General features: G+C 56.9%; 1 protein-coding gene and 1 long non-coding RNA gene across 3 annotated transcripts in view; one reads left to right on the forward strand and one right to left on the reverse strand.

Annotated features, from left to right (window-relative positions):
- PGS1 (phosphatidylglycerophosphate synthase 1) overlaps positions 1-13,474 on the reverse strand; it is a 35,423-nt gene extending 21,949 nt beyond the window's left edge. For both annotated transcript variants that reach the window (XM_053893208.1, XM_053893209.1), the window contains exons 1-3: positions 13,305-13,474; positions 4,300-4,489; positions 1,051-1,128 (exon numbers count right to left, since the gene is read on the reverse strand). In XM_053893208.1, coding sequence (XP_053749183.1) covers positions 1,051-1,128; positions 4,300-4,489; positions 13,305-13,447 — 411 coding nt within the window. In that variant the 5' untranslated portion in view covers positions 13,448-13,474. The remainder of the gene's footprint in view (positions 1-1,050; positions 1,129-4,299; positions 4,490-13,304) is intronic.
- LOC109276852 (uncharacterized) lies at positions 13,041-14,675 on the forward strand. Its single transcript, XR_002084872.2, has 2 exons — positions 13,041-13,125; positions 13,938-14,675. It is a non-coding gene; the product is annotated as an uncharacterized LOC109276852 (long non-coding RNA).
- Positions 14,676-15,350: the final 675 nt, after the last annotated feature.

The raw sequence follows: 15,350 nt of genomic DNA on the forward strand, positions 1-15,350 counted from the left end.
CTGCCCGCTGGCCACTCTCCATGAGCTGGAACGTGACAGTCTTCTCCCAGAAGAACAAACAGGCTCCCCAAGCCTGCTGCTAAAAGCATGTCCTGAAGGCAGAGGGAGGCCTCCCTCTCAGAGCGGGAGAGGACAGAGTGCTTCTGACCCGGCGTCCCTCGTCCTCTGCCCCCCATCCCCGGCATTCTTCCCCAGCCCTAGCTGTGCGTCTCTGGACAGCGATGAACAAGAAAACGCTGTGGGCACCAGGCCCGTCTCACCGCGTCAGAGCGCAAGGCGTCCTGAAATGAGGATAACAGAACCCACTCACGCGCGCTCACGTGAAGTCAGCCCACACGCCGTGCCCGCGCACCACACCCCGCGCCGCGTGAACCAGTGGTTCCGCTCCTTCCCATCTGGCCCACCTCACCGTGGCGACGGCAGGTCCGGGTGGAACGAGGCTGACCACAGCCCAGGCGCCTGACCCCACCCCGACCTGCACTCCACTCATTTGTCTAGGACGGGGTCAGAAAATCTTTTCTGTAAAGGGCCAGGGAGTAAATACTCTGGGTCTGGTGGGCCGGATGGTCCCTGTCACAACCACCCAGCTCTGCAGTCCTGGCAAGAGAACAGCCACAGACAACACGTTTGTGAGCGAGCATGGCCGTGTTCCAACAAAGCTTTGTTTATGGACACGGGAATCTGAATTTCACACATTTTTCCTGTGTCACAGATAGCCTCCTCCTTTTCATTTTTCCTCCAATCATTCGAAAACACAAAAACCATTCTTAACCCACAGGCCATACAAAAACAGGCGGCGGGCCAGATGTGGCCTGCTGAGCCCTGGACTGGCAGACACGAGCAGCCCAGGAAGCCCTGTGCAGGGTGAGGAGGACACGTGAGCAAGGAGGAGCCCTCCCAGCACCCCTCACTGGCCCTCCTAACACACCAGACAACCGGCAGCTGGCGGGGAGGCTTGACCCCAACTTCCCAGGGCCGTGTGGCCGGTGGGGGAGGAGGGGTGTCAGAGCGAATCTGCTGCCGTGGGGACCACCCGACCTCAAACCTTACCAGTTCCTGTTCCAGAGGACCCGTCCCCAGGTAGAGAGACGCCATCACGACCCGTCTCTTCGCCACTTTTATCTGGCCCTGAAAGAGGAAAAACAGTTGCCGATCATTCCCAACAGCCCACTGAGAAAACGTACAAGCCTCCAGGCTGAACTCGCTCACGCCTTACAGTGAGCTACCAAGTAAGGCCCCACGACCCTAATTTAAAATACTCCCCCCGAGGGGCACCTGGGTGGCGCAGTCGGTTAAGCGTCCGACTTCAGCCAGGTCACCATCTCGCGGTCCGTGAGTTCGAGCCCCGCGTCAGGCTCTGGGCTGATGGCTCAGAGCCTGGAGCCTGTTTCTGATTCTGTGTCTCCCTCTCTCTCTGCCCCTCCCCCGTTCATGCCCTGTCTCTCTCTGTCCAAAAATAAATAAAAAACGTTGAAAAAAAAAATTTATAAAAAATAAAATAAAATAAAATAAAATACTCCCCCCGAAAGTAACACACGGCCCAACTGCACGAGCCACGACGCAGCCATCGAAAGAACGAGGGAGGTCTGTGCCGTGACCTGACAGGGCGCCCGCAACATACCGCTGAGATGAAAGCAACTTGCTCCCCCACCTACTGCCCCCCCCCCCCCGCACACCATGCTGACACAGGGGCTTCACGACCACCGAGAGCGGTCCCTGCGGGCCGAGCAGGAGGGCAGCGTGGGTGCCAACCTGCATGCCCCCTCTGCACCTGCATGGTTGACTTTTATAACGAGCAGGTATGAATTTCCTCTGCGGTGCGGACAGCTCCCTAGGGACGAAGACAGACCAGACCGGCATTCAAAGATGACTGTGACCTCAGTCCTCTCCCTAGACCTGCTCCAGCCCGGGGAACAATGACCTGACCCCCTCTGGAGTTCAAAGCACCCTGCCCCAGAGAGGGGTGGCGAGGGCAGAAAGGTCGGCGGCATTCCAACAGTCAGGCTCCGTCAGGCTCTCGAAGGCGACGGGAGGGCCAGGCCTCTGGGGAGGCGGCAGGCGGGAAGAGAGAAGCAGGAGGCAGGGCACGTGCCTGCTTCCCCACCAAAGAGGGACGCGGCCCCCCCAGCCCCCCAGCCCGCACAGGAGGGCCGCCCTGACTCCAGGAGCAGGCGAACACACCGGCAAGAGGCCTGCAGACAAGGAAAGCACGGAGAATTTTCCCAGCTCGCCACCCCCTCTGTCTCTGTTTTGTTATTTATGAAGCGCTCCCGCGGGGACCGCGGGGACGCAGACCAACAACTCGGGTACAGGCACCCCGGCTCAGGCAGCAGACCGCCTGCGGGTGCCGCCGCCAGGCCCGTGGGAGCAGCCTCGGCTGTAACGAGGGCTCGGGGCCAGGCAGACGGCAGGCTGCACTCCCCAGTCAGGGAACAAGGCCACTCTGTGGGCCCTGGGAAGAGATACATCCCACTCTGCACCACCCGTGCGGGGAGAACTGCCCTCGACTCCACCCAGAAGGCAGGACAGAAGGGCCTCCTCCCGGCCTGCCGGGCCAAGCCCCGGGGCCCTTCCTGTCCTCCGCGGCCCTGCCCGGGCAGGTGCGCAGCCTGGGGATCGCCACACGGAGACGCAGCCAGTCATTCACCCAGAGGAGACTAGAACACGAAAACCTGCCTCTGCAAAACCGGTTTCTTCAAGCCAAACACAGAACCAAGTAGGAGCAAAAGGCAAACGGCCTGACATCAGTTCTAGCCAAAAAGGACGCCCGGGACAGAGGAGCAGTGCAGGGGAGAGGCGGGGAGAGCCTGTACACAGACAGGGAAACACGCACGCACGCAGAATGCATTCTGGAACGAGCCAGTCAGAGACTAAGCTAAGCGGCGCTCCGCAGCACAGCAGGGCCAAAGGAGAAGGGGCGAGTATTCGGGTCAACTGCAGATCGTTCCGTAGGAAAGTTAATCTCTACATACATTTCCTACGACCTCCCCCCTTTCTGCCTGTCTGACCTCGTCAGACCTTAACTCTAACATCATTGCTAATTTGAACCCAGAGAGTTCATGTTAATAAAAATTAATCGGCTTCAGGGGCGCCCGGGTGGCTCAGTCGGTTAAGCGTCCGACTTCGGCTCGGGTCACGATCTCGCGGTCCGTGAGTTCGAGCCCCGCGTCGGGCTCTGTGCTGACTGCTCAGAGCCTGGAGCCTGTTTCAGATTCTGCGTCTCCCTCTCTCTCTGACCCTCCCCCGTTCATGCTCTGTCTCTCTCTGTCTCAAAAATAAATAAACGTTTAAAAAAAAAAATTTTTTTTTAAAAAATTAATCAGCTTCAAGTGAATTATTCCAATTCGCAGCTGAACCTGGAGGACCTGGATGAGACCGGAAGACCTGGGCACTGAAGGCTCAAGCCGAGCCTGCCCGCCCCCCTGCCCTGCAAAGGTTAGCCCCTCCCCCAGTACAGAAAAGGCACAAACTGTAGACAAAGTCACAGGAAAGAACAGGACTCATAAGGCCTAAAACCGGATGTCCAAATCTCCCAGTGGTCTCTAAACACCTCCTCGCCGAACAAGAGAATTCCAGCCACTTCCTACACATCGAGTGTCATCCGTGGCTCGGCCGGGTCTTCGTTTCTAGGACGTTCTGTGTCCTGAAGACGTTTGCAGGGGCCTTCGTGCCATAACTAGAGTAAGGTTCCTTTCGTCTCAGACCCCGTCGGCAAGGACGCCCACACCCCCTCACGAACCTCCCTTCTGATGGAACCAAAGCAGTCAGTCTGTCCGTAAGACTCAAAATCCAGGACCCGCCCCTCACGTGCCCACACGCTCTGAGCTGCTCTACCTGAGATGCGAGCCACACGAGGCATGCGAGCGTCCGAGGACAGTGCCATTCAACCATCTGTGAGGCTGAAAACCTAACAGGGAGAAGAACCCACAGCAACAAGCAGAGTAGCCATCAGAAACTGCCACAGCGCGGGGCGCCCGGGGCGGTGGGGGGGGACTCAGAGAGTGAAGTGTCCGGCCCTTGATTTCGGCTCAGGTCATGATCCTGTGGTTTGTGAGTCAGGGCACCGCGTCAGGCTCTGTGTTAACAGTGCGGAGCCTGCTTGGGAGTCTCTCTCTCTCTGCTCCTCCCCCGCTCTCTCTCTCAAAATAAAAAAACTTAAAAAAAAAAAAAAAAAAAAAAGAAAAGAAAGAAAGAAACTTCCAGAACAGAAGACACTTCTGCTCAGGACACCCTCCCACCCCCAAGTCCCCAAGCCTCTAGCTCAGACGTCCCTCCTTCTCTCCTGCGGACACAACTTACCTTCATGAGCTCAAAAAATTCCGCCGGGGAGGAAAGCACCCTGACGTGCGAGCTGCAGACCCCAAACTCCGGGACCAGGTTCCGGATCCACTGGAACCTGTGCACACCCTCTGGACACAGGCAGCAAGGAGGGGAGGTGACCTGGGGGACCGTTGGGGACAGCAAAGGAGCCAACAGCAGCCATGGTGACCTGGTTAAAGAGACATGCAAAGGGTCATACTTCTCAAACACTCCCTTAGAAGTCTGTCCCAGCTACCGGGGGACAGGTGGAAATGGAGGGTTTTTGTGTTTTAACCGATTTCGGATTTTCTAGCCTAGTTCAGGTAAGCCCGAGGGCTTTTCCTTCAGCCCGTCTGAGCCGAGCAACTTAAGAAGTGCCAAGGCCTAGAGAGAAACCCCAAACTGGCAGCTGGGTCCAAACAACTCCAAATCGAGAGCGGCCACGAGTAAACTCACGGAAGCCACCGCGCGCGCTCGACACGGAGGCGCCCCGACAGACCCGCCTGCACAGAGCCACTGAAGGCCACCTGGAACGAAGGCAGGCCCGGGATGAGGGTGATCACCGCAACCCAGGCCGCCAGCTGTGTGGCTGCAGAGGCAAACAAGGCTTTTATTTAGGGCAGGACCTAGAAAAACAAAGTCTTCTCTTTAATACTCAGCTGTGGAGAGAAGAGCTGGAGCAGGAAGAGCCTGGAGGAGGGGGGCCACCTCGGCCGTGGCGACAATCGCCCCCCCTCGGCCCTGGGACACACCGTCCCCGGGGCTCACGCCACATAAAGCTGCGCCCCAGACCGGCTCTACTCCGCTGAGGCAGAGACGGTGGCAACCGAGGTCCTGCCCTCGCGCCCGCGGATCCGCAGGTCTGCCGCCCGCCCCGGCTGGCACCTCCGTGGGGACAGGGAGGGAGGGGCGATACACCCGGGGCCCCACGCGAGCCCGGGCCGACTCTGAATCCCAGCGAGCAGCAGCAGGAAATCCCTGTGCCGTGCGTGACCTTCTACCCGCAGCTCCGCGAGGGGCTCCGGGGAAGGGACGCTGCAACACCCCAAGGCCTGAGGAGCCACGGATTCCAGGAAGATGATTTCATTCACTCGCCTCATGCTAGAGCGCTGAATCTTCCCAGGGCCTGCGAACGTCCCTACACAGGCGCCAGATGGCCCACAGCTGTGCTTCCCAGAAAGCCCGTCGGTCTGTCCCGGCCGACTCATTGCCAAGAACGCTTTAGTCAGCGGGTGCAAGGTAGCGGTTCCCCGGATCCAGGCAAGTTGGGGACTGGCCTGGGGCCCCACGGTGCAGAGGGAGGAGAGCAGCTAGCCTTTCCCGCTGTCTGCGATGCAGTGGGGGGGGGGTGGGGGGGGGGGGCGGTGACGACACTCGGGGCCACCGGCTCGCTAAGGTTCTCAGGTGATGAGCGGCAGCTGGCAAGCAAAAGGCCTAGACACGTAGACTAGCAGCTGCTGCCTCGATTTCCCAAACCGTAGGCCTTGTTCCTGCAGTGCTCAAAGACAGCTTCCAGAAGGAGAGGGAAAGACGCTCCAGTCCAATGGAAGACCACGAGATGCTGGGAAAGTCTGCGGGCCAATCCATCCGAAGGCCCGAAGGGGGCCTAAAGTCTACCAGTCATTCAGTAAACATGGTCCATCCGAGGCGGAAAACCCCACAGCAGCAGCACCAGACCGACGTACCCCCAGTCTCACGGCACCTGTCATCTCTCAGACCAAAGAAAGGACCAGGGCGCCAGCCAACACCCCGGGCCACACCCCCCATCTGGGCCCAGAGACTGCAATCAGCTTCCCCAAAGGGAGATGCGGAAACACGTCCTCGGCACACGGCAACCCAGGAGGGGGCCAGCGCGGGCCCGGGGCCTCCATCCCGGTCATCACGCGAGCAGCCCCCTGGCCCGTGAGAGGCGCAGGGGAAGAGCTGCCCGGCCCCGGACTGCCACGAGCCCAGCGGCCTCACAAGCTGACGCGCCTGAGATCCTCCAAGAACGACACAAGACACAGGCGCTGCCATTAATTAAAGGTCAAAACATACAGCACGTGGGCTTCGAGTGACCGGAAAGGGGAGCTCTCGGCGCCTGAGCCCCGGAGGCCTTACAACACCTGCCTTCAGACGGGCTCCCTGAGGGCTGCCCCGGGAGAGGGGAGGGGCGAGCAAACCTAAGGAGTGGGAACTGGCAAAAGCCACCGTGAGCGGGAAAACTGGTCTCGGAGGCCAGTCCCCATGACACACACGCCAAGGGGTCCAGCGTCGGCCCCGTCCTGCCCGGGAGAGGCCCAGGGCAGGCTCGGGCGGGCCAGGCTCAGGGCCCCGGGCTGCCCTGGGCAGGTCTCGTCCCTGCCAGGCAGCTTTCCCCGGGAATGTTCCACCAGGGCCTCCGTCCAAGATCTGTTGAGGGCTTTTTTATGTTGGCTTCCTGTTTAATCTGTGTACTGACAGGTTTATTTTTGCTAGAGAGGAGAAGGAGCTGAGAGGTGGCAGGGGCCCGGGGGGGGGGGGGGGGGGGGGGAGACCCCGCCCTCAAGTGGCAATTTCGCACACCCAAAGTGGAAGGCACTTTGGAAAGGAGCAAAGCCTTCTACAAAGGGCCCCACGGCACCGGCACGGGCGTGGGGAGACCACGTGTGGCCAGGTGACGATCTAACTCGAAACGAAGGGCCCCGGCCAGGGCAGGCACAGCCAAGCCAGAGTCCGCTTGGGGGCCACGCTGTTCCTTCACCTCAGCCAGAAGCCCATGGCGGGGCTGGTTCCCGCTTTCCACAGCCTAACTCCTGGGAATCTTCCCAGAAAAGGTTCCTTCCAGTGCCAGCAGCAACCCCACTGCACAGTAACCCCAGTCTCCAGGGGCGACCACCTGTGCGGGCAAGTCCCCGCACCCCAGGGAGGTTTACTAAGAAACCGCACGTCCCAGGTCGGGAACCGAAGCCCCGAGAGATCTGAGGAGCTGTGGTTGCTTTACCAAAAAAGCACAGCCATGTCGGTCACACACACACACACAATTTCCACATCGAGACCCGGACGCCCCTGAATCATCTCTCTGGTACCACCTAGCCCCGGTTTCCAGTTACGAAGAGAGGAAGTGGGGAGAGGGGGTTGGGGACCCGATCACAGCTTCTGCTGACGACCCGGCCTCCCAAGGCAAGCCCCTTTACTCGGAATACCATGGAAGTTTGGAGAACAGGGCTAGGGCAAGCGGGTGCCAGAGGCAACAACAAACCTAGCGCACTCACACCCCCCCCCCCCCAACGATTCTAAAAGTGGAACAAAGCAGCACGCCCTCCGAAGGGCAGGCTCCGGCCACCGCGGGATGGCAGGCCCGCAAAGGTTCAGCCCCGAGGCTTAAGGCTTCGGGCAGAGAATGTGCAGAGTCCCGCACTGGGGAGTCGGCTGGGTGTTAGGGCTCAGGACCCCTGACGTGGGGCCCTTCCTCCCCCTGGGTGAGGGGGGTGAGGGGAAGGCTTCAGGGTGACTCCAGGAGGACACAGTAAGTATGAAGGGAGGGGAGCCGTGGGGGGGGGGGGGGGTGGCGCGGGGAGCGAAGTCTCTTCTCACCATCTCTAAGAGGAACCCACATCTGAACCGCCTTGACCGAGGAGGCTCTTTTCCCTGAGCCCCCAGACCGGCGGCCACCACTAAGTGAAAACAGTGGAAGCCCACCTGGCCCAAGGGGTGATCCCAGGTGGGACAGAGCGGCCCAGCGTCCGCCGAGGCACGGGGAGGCGGGGGGACTGGAGTTCGTGACAGTCAGCCGCTCGGAAACGGCAGAAGAGCCACCGAGACACAACTGGACACCGCTCCTGACCCCGGGGGCCTCAGGGGAAAGAGGAGGTGTTTCTCCTTCTCGTGGGGAGACAGGAGTTGTCATTTCACCAAACATCCTGGAGCTGCAGGTGCTCCAGGGAAAAACACTGGCACACCTTGCATTTTTCCTCCGTCTGGATGCGCAACAGGGTGCCTGGAGGTCCAACCCCGCTCCCCCGTGGCCAGCGGCGAGAGGCCACCGAAGGCAGGCAAACACCAGAGGATCACACCCCGGTCTACACTTCCCATGTCCCCTCCACAGCCTCTCCGCCTCGGAGGACAGGGGTCTGCCTCCCAGGGGCTGCGGAAGGTCACCCGCCCCAGCGGGAACCAAACAAGCGGGCCGCCCTCTCAGGGGTCTTCTCAAAAGGGGGCATCCCGGGCTCTGAACAAAGAAAACAGCGATGCTACAGGACTGTCCTCAGACACTAACCACAAATCCTCCACGGACAGCACAGGAGCCCTACCCCCTGTCCCGTACCGCACTCGGGATACTAACTAAGTGGCCCCCACCGTGGGCTCGGCCGTGCTCCGAAGGTCCGTGGGCTCTTCTGGAACTGTAAGATAAGATTCGTGGTACAAGCTCTGTGGCTTGGATCCCATCCAAATCTGTACAAAATGACGAAAAAATGAAGTTTTTAAGAGAAACCAAGCTCGGTGGACTGCAATGTTTTCAGAAACTACTTTTTAAGAAAAACCCACCCTCCCCCCAGTCATGCACACTGAAACGTCAAAAAGTGAGCTAATGAGAAAAGAGCAACAGTCATAGCACTTCCTGAGAAAAGCTCTCAAGAAACTACATGAAGGCACCGTACTTCCTGCGTCCCCGGCAGCAGGCGGCCCTTCCTGACTAGCGCAAGACCCGAGCCCGAGAAAGGGAAGTGAGTGTGAATTCCCGTAGGTTACAAAAGACCAACGGCCCTCTGCACTCCCACCACAAGTCCAGCGTGAGAGGCTGCGGCTGCCAGCACTTGGCTACGTGCTGACCAGCTAGAGGACCGTCCTCTGGACTTGCCCAAAAGGAAGTCGCTCACATCCAGGGGCCAGAAATCCCACAGAACCCACAAGATGGTGTGGTCGGTCGGTGAGAGCACCAGACACAGCACAAGTGCCTGTCGAGAACCAATCACACGTTCAACTAATCCAAAGGCTGGGACAGGCCTGACTTCCCAGCAGCCTCGAAAAGAACTCGTTTACGTGAATCAGATCACATGTTCACAAGTGGACGATCTATCCAAACGCTTTAATCCAGGCTCCCTGCTAACTCTCTAGGGGCACATAGCTGACTGACCCAGCCTAATGCACGTCCCCAGCCGCAGCGTGCTGGGGGACAGTCACGGTTAACGTGAACTCAACAAAGCTACAATTTAAAAGTCTGTCCGCTAATGCCCTGCAGGATCAAGTTTGAATTATTTGGGGGAAATTACGCTCTAAGTATCCCCCTCCCACCCATTCTATTACTGTAAATAAACCAAGAGCAGGCTCTACTAAACCCTAACAAGTAAGGAGCATTACAGAGTTTAAAGAAAAACTGATTTCTGGAAATCTGGTGGTCCCTCAGAGTAGAAGACACTACCAAGCTGAACCGGAGGGGGCTGACCTGCCATTACAACTGAAGACAATCTAACTGAAAGGACAGCCTTCTGGGGGCGCCTGGGCGGCTCAGTCGGTTGGGCACGCAACTTCAGCTCAGGTCATGATCTCACGGTTCGTGGGTTCGAGCCCCGGGTCGGGCTCTGTGCTGACAGCTCTGAGCCTGGAGCCTGCTTCGGACTCTGTGTCTCCCTCTCTCTCTCTCTGCCCCTCCCTCGCTTGGTGCTCTGTCTCTGTCTCTCTCTCAAAAATAAATGTTAAAAAAGAATTAAGGAAGGAAGAAAGAAAGAGAGAGAGAAAGAAAAGAAAAAGAACAAACGAACAGCCTTCTGGGTCTCTGTTTCCCTCTAACTCACGTTCGGAGCCCCCTCACCACTCCTCATACTCACACCTACCCACACACCTAGAAGAGAGAAAACAGGACTTGAGTCTCAAAAACAAAGCCCTTTCTGCACATATAGCTCAAACTGAAAATCATTTGTTTGTGGTGTTTTTTTAGAGAAGGAGGCCACAAAGAAAATATTTCCTCGCATGGCAGGCAAGCTCAAGGTTAGGAACCAGCGCCCCCCTGACACATTTCCCACTGAGGTTCATCTACTCCAAATAACAAGTCGATTCTGTGCAGCCTGATGACTCCAAAGTATCTGGTGTCGGCTGCCCCTCCTGAGCTCCAGATCTGTCAGAACACCTCCACCTGGACGTGCCTGGATACTAGTGGGCCTGCCCCGAGGTCACCTTATCATCACCCCCACACCCAGTCCCCTTTCTTACCCCCTGTTTGGGTGAAGCGTGCCTCCATTCACGCAGTCACCCAAGTCAAACACACGACCCACCCCCCAGGCACTCCCCCTGCGCCTCCCCCAGCAGAGCGGATTCTACCTCCCACTCCCCACCGCCTCAGGCCCAGACCACTCTGAAAGGAAGCTACAAGAAATCTCAGAGCTTGCCTCCCTGGGTCTCAGCCCAGAGGATGTTTGTTCCTAGCTCCTCTCTCCACCTCCCTTCCCTACTCAGCGCCCCCGGTCAGCTCCTGGAAATGACTTGAGAACTGCCTTCCGCCTCTGCTGCTACAATCAGCAGCCCACATCATTCAGGATCCTTCCCTGAACACCACCAGCTCCCCCTTCTCTCCCTAGCCTGCTCCTATGCTCCAAAACGCAGCTCTGAGATCACAGCCACCAGGAAGCCTTCTGTGACCTCCCGGTGTGCCCCTTAGGTGCAGCCGTGACCTTCTACCTTACTCTACTATTTCTTCTGTTATGGGTCTGAGCATCTTGAAGGTGGGGCTGTGTCTTTACCTGTCTTCCTAGGCATCTACACACAGCAGAGCAGCGCCCTACACACGCATGCTGAATAAACGAATGAACCCAACAGTCCAAAGCGATAATGAGTCAGACGCCTGCTCAAGAGAAAAACGGTATTTCTAGATCACTAATTGGAAGTAATTTCAAGTAGCATTCTCTGTCACTATGGCTGTCTCTGTAACTAACAAGGAAACCGCTGCAAGGAAAGAACCCTCCTTTCCCCCCCACCCCACCCCCCGCGTGTTAGCCACGAGGATTCACCAGGCACTCCGACCGTTGAGTCAGACTGGCAGAGCCAAAATCTGAAAAAGTCTAAGCTCATGACTACACAGAACTATTATCAATGAATCAACGACCAGAGTTACAAGAAACCACATCATTCGGGGAATGAGGCGTTGCGAGGTACAACCGTATGATTGGAGGAGAAACGAAAGTCAGCAGCCAATAGAGGATGAGTGGCCACACAAGACCAGAGAAACCCCAACACCAAGGCCACAAAGAGTCCGGGAAAATCTGCAAACCCGTAAGGCAGTAAGGCAAGAAGGAAAAAAAAAGGGTCAGAAAGCTACAGTGTTGTCACAACGCTGGTCGCAGCACTTATCGGCAGTCAGTCCTGGTAGCATTTTTCCCCTAAGGATTATAAAACACAAATTTCAGACACGTGTGTGTCTTTGGTGTAAGTGAGTTTCTGGTTTAACTGCTGACCCAGAGATACAACTCCCTCTCTCCGCTTAATCAAAAAGAAATACGGTGCCACACCTACTGCCTCCATTTACCAAAAGGACTTCGGGAAGTCAGTTTACTGACTCTCCCCACTGCCACCCTCTCCGCCCCCTCCACACACACACACACACACACAAATCACTCAAGAGAAATGTCTTTTTCAGAAGAATTTGTTCATAGTCAATTCCAATGCTAAACAGCAATTAACAACGAAGTGTTCTTCCTAGAGTTTAAACATATACAGGGAAATTACAAAACTGCCTGAACACCTCATCTTTGAGGAGAGCACATTTCGTGAATCTTTAAACCAAATTTCCCAGTGGTTTGATGCCGAGATGTGGAAGTCATCTGACTTCACTACCCACTGCAATGGCCGGGTCTTGGCCAAACACCAAGTACAGAAAACGCTGAGGCCACCTCTGCCCTGCCCCCGCCGGTTTCGCTGATATGAAACTTAAAGCCATTCTGATCAGCAAGCTTCTAAGGGCTCAATATAGCCCCGATGCTATCACCTAAAAGTTACCCTGAATCAAACTCGATCGTTTACTGAAAATCATCCACCGTAACCCAGGATGAAGCAGGCTGCTTCCCATACCTAGAAACAGCACGCATGACTGGACCACAGATCTGTGCACGGAAAGTCAGGAGGTCTCATCCTCACCCAAGTAACACAGATAAAATCTAAGACAACGCAAACCCTACTAAGGCATTTACGTCTAAGATCTTTTTCTTTTTTTTTTTTTTTTTGTTTTCTCTTAAAGGATCAAAGGGGGCGCCTGGGTGGCTCAGTGGGTTGAGCCTACTGACTTCGGCTCAGGTCATGATCTCGTGGTTCGTGAGTTTGAGCCCCACGTCGGGCTCTGTGTGGACAGCTCGGAGCCTGGAGCCTGCTTCGGATCCTGTGTCTCCCTCTCTCTCTGCCCCTCCCCAGCTCATGCTCTGTCTCTCTCTCTCTCTCTCTCTCTCTCTCTGTCAAAAATAAATAAACATTAAAAAAAAAAATTTAAAGGATCAAGGGTAAGACTTGAGTGTCTCTGATAAGAAAACCATTTGCACACAAGAAATCTTTTTTTTTTTTCTTTTTACATTAGCACTAACAGCAGGCCTCTTAGGTCAGCATGTTCTAGGCAAATGTTGACTCTGAAAGCCCACTGCCTGAACAAACCGCTTCAAAGCCTCCCTCGCCATTTACATAAGTCACTTCAGTACTTTTCCAGAACACGGGCCCTTTGAAAAGTGTGGGGGGGGGGGGGGGGTCGAGTGGTTCCTCTTCCCTGGCCTTAGAGTCACTGACTCAGGATTGCTTCACCGCCCTCTCGGGCAGGATGTGAGAAGCGCTGCACGAACACAATCCCGGCTGAGCTGATTCACTCCGGCCGAGCCACCCCGCGGCCAGGACCACGTAAGGAAAAGACCCCCTCCGAACCCAAGCGGTGTCTCTCGCCACCGGACCCCGCCACGCCAGCCGCCGGGGCCCGGGGCGCCCGAGCTCGGCCCCCCCGCGTGAGCGCGCACTCCCGGCGCGGAGGGAGGCAGGGCTGCGGCCGCGACCCCGCCACGGCCGGCCCGGCCGCCTCTCACCTCCTGCGCCGGCGGTCCCGGTTCCTGCCCAGGCGGTCGGACAGGCGCCCCAGGAGCGCGGCCAGCCCGGGGCGGCCGGGCAGCAGGCCCAGCAGTCGCCTCCAGAGCACCGGCCCCGCCGCCGCCGCTGCCGCCGCCGCCATGGAGACTCGGCGCTTCCGCTTCCGGCGCGCAAGAACTTTATTGACAGCGGCGCTCGCGGACAAGTGGCGGCGGGGGCGGGGCGGGCGCAGGTGTGCAGGCGGCGCGCGGGGCGCAGGCGCAGACGCCGCGGGAGCGTCCCGCGCGCCCGAGTCGCCTGGCCTCGCGGAGTCCCGGCCGTGCCCGACGCCGGGGCTCCCGAGCAGGTGCGGCGGGCAGGCCCGGGGAACGTGCGGCTCTGCGAGCCGAGGGCCGCGTCCGTGGAACCGGGAGCACCTTCTCTAGCCGATCTTCGAAAAGAAGATGTGGCAATGTCCTGAGGGGCAGGGGAGATGGCTCTGACCCGAAACGTGGGGTTCCTCGGCCGACCCACGTGGACTGGGACTTGGGAACCGGAAGAGCCGTAGGAGGTGGCCACATCGTCCTTGTCCCGGGGTGGGGGTGTTGTGGACACACGGGATGCAAAACATTCCGAACTCCGCTTCCACCCAGGTATCCCACGGAAGTCAGTTACGCGTTCCCTGCAAGAATGTTCGTCTCAGCATTGTTCATGATACCAAAAATGTGGAAGCAATCAACAGTGGGAGAGTTGGTGAAATAAATAATGGGATGGGACATCGCTGCGTGGGAGGACCGCGCGCAGCCGTAAAGAATTACGTCCTAGAAGAATCTTGAGTGACACAAGTGGAAAATCCAGATTTTAGTAGTATGGAGCTTATCTCGTTGGGAAAATTAAAAATTGGAGAGAGCATCGTGTGCAGACACACTGAAAGTAAATACACAAAACCGCTAACATTGTTTACGTGGGGCTATTCAAGAGTTTCCAACTTGTTTACGACCAACGAGCGTTTCAGATTGTTTCAAGCTTTCCTTTACGTTTAGAGAGCTTTACAAATACAAGGTGGACTCTGATTCACCTCTTCCGAGTTAGAAGTGGTGAATCATCAAATTTCCTAATTTCCAGTAACTAGGATGAGACCATCCATTGCATGATTCCACTTTTGCACGGGGCCTAGGACAAGGGGTAGTTGTAGGGTCAAGTGGCTGAATGCCTGCACCATGATGTTCAATGGTGACCACAGGAGCATTCTACCCATCCAGAAGAGAGCTGGCAGCTTCTTTTTGCATGTGGCGGTGGTGCTTTGCCGGGTGAGGTATTGAGTGAGACAGACAACCATAGTACTGTCCCGTTGGCAATTTCCCATCTAAAATAAATTGTCGTTAATACGGTCGTATTACAGCATGGTAAGTTACACCAGTAAGTTTTTACGTATAAACAGCAGGCAATGACCCAGTGCCTTCTGAAGCCACCCACCTAGAGCCTCTGTCCTTCATGGCTAGTTTGAAACTGTCAGAGCTGCTACCAGAATGAGGCAACCATGACTTTGCCCTAGGACGTGCACATTTAGAAGTTGCAAAAATTTTAAATAATGGTTTTCAGGGATTGAGCAATTTTTTTTAATGGTTGCATTTACACGATGACAAGACAAACACTTTCCACCAGGAGAGACGTCGGCTGGTTAGCGAGCACAGGTAAAGGAGATAAGTCACTCTCAAGTGACGCAGGTGGCCCAGAGAAGAGGCCTGGGAGTACCCCAAGCTGCTTGGAGGGCCAGCGGGCTAGGCTGCTGCAGGGCTCTCCACTCACACCTTGATGACCCTGGGCCAGAAGGCATGTGCCCTCTGAGACCCCTGATGGCTCCAAAGCCCATCTGCTGAGGCCCCCCTCACCCTCCTGCCTTCACCCACTGCTTTCTGGCCAGTCGCACCGGCTCCTTCCCGAACAGGAGGTGCCAGGGTTACAATGACAAGAGCTGATGAGACTGATGACAGATATCAGGTCTTCCCAAACGGAAAAGGAAACGCATTCACTGGAAGGAGAGTTGACGTCAGGGAGGGGTGGGC

Source organism: Panthera pardus, unplaced genomic scaffold (assembly GCF_024362965.1).
Source record: "Panthera pardus isolate Hobbes unplaced genomic scaffold, ASM2436296v1 HiC_scaffold_3, whole genome shotgun sequence".
NCBI lineage: Eukaryota > Metazoa > Chordata > Mammalia > Carnivora > Felidae > Panthera > Panthera pardus.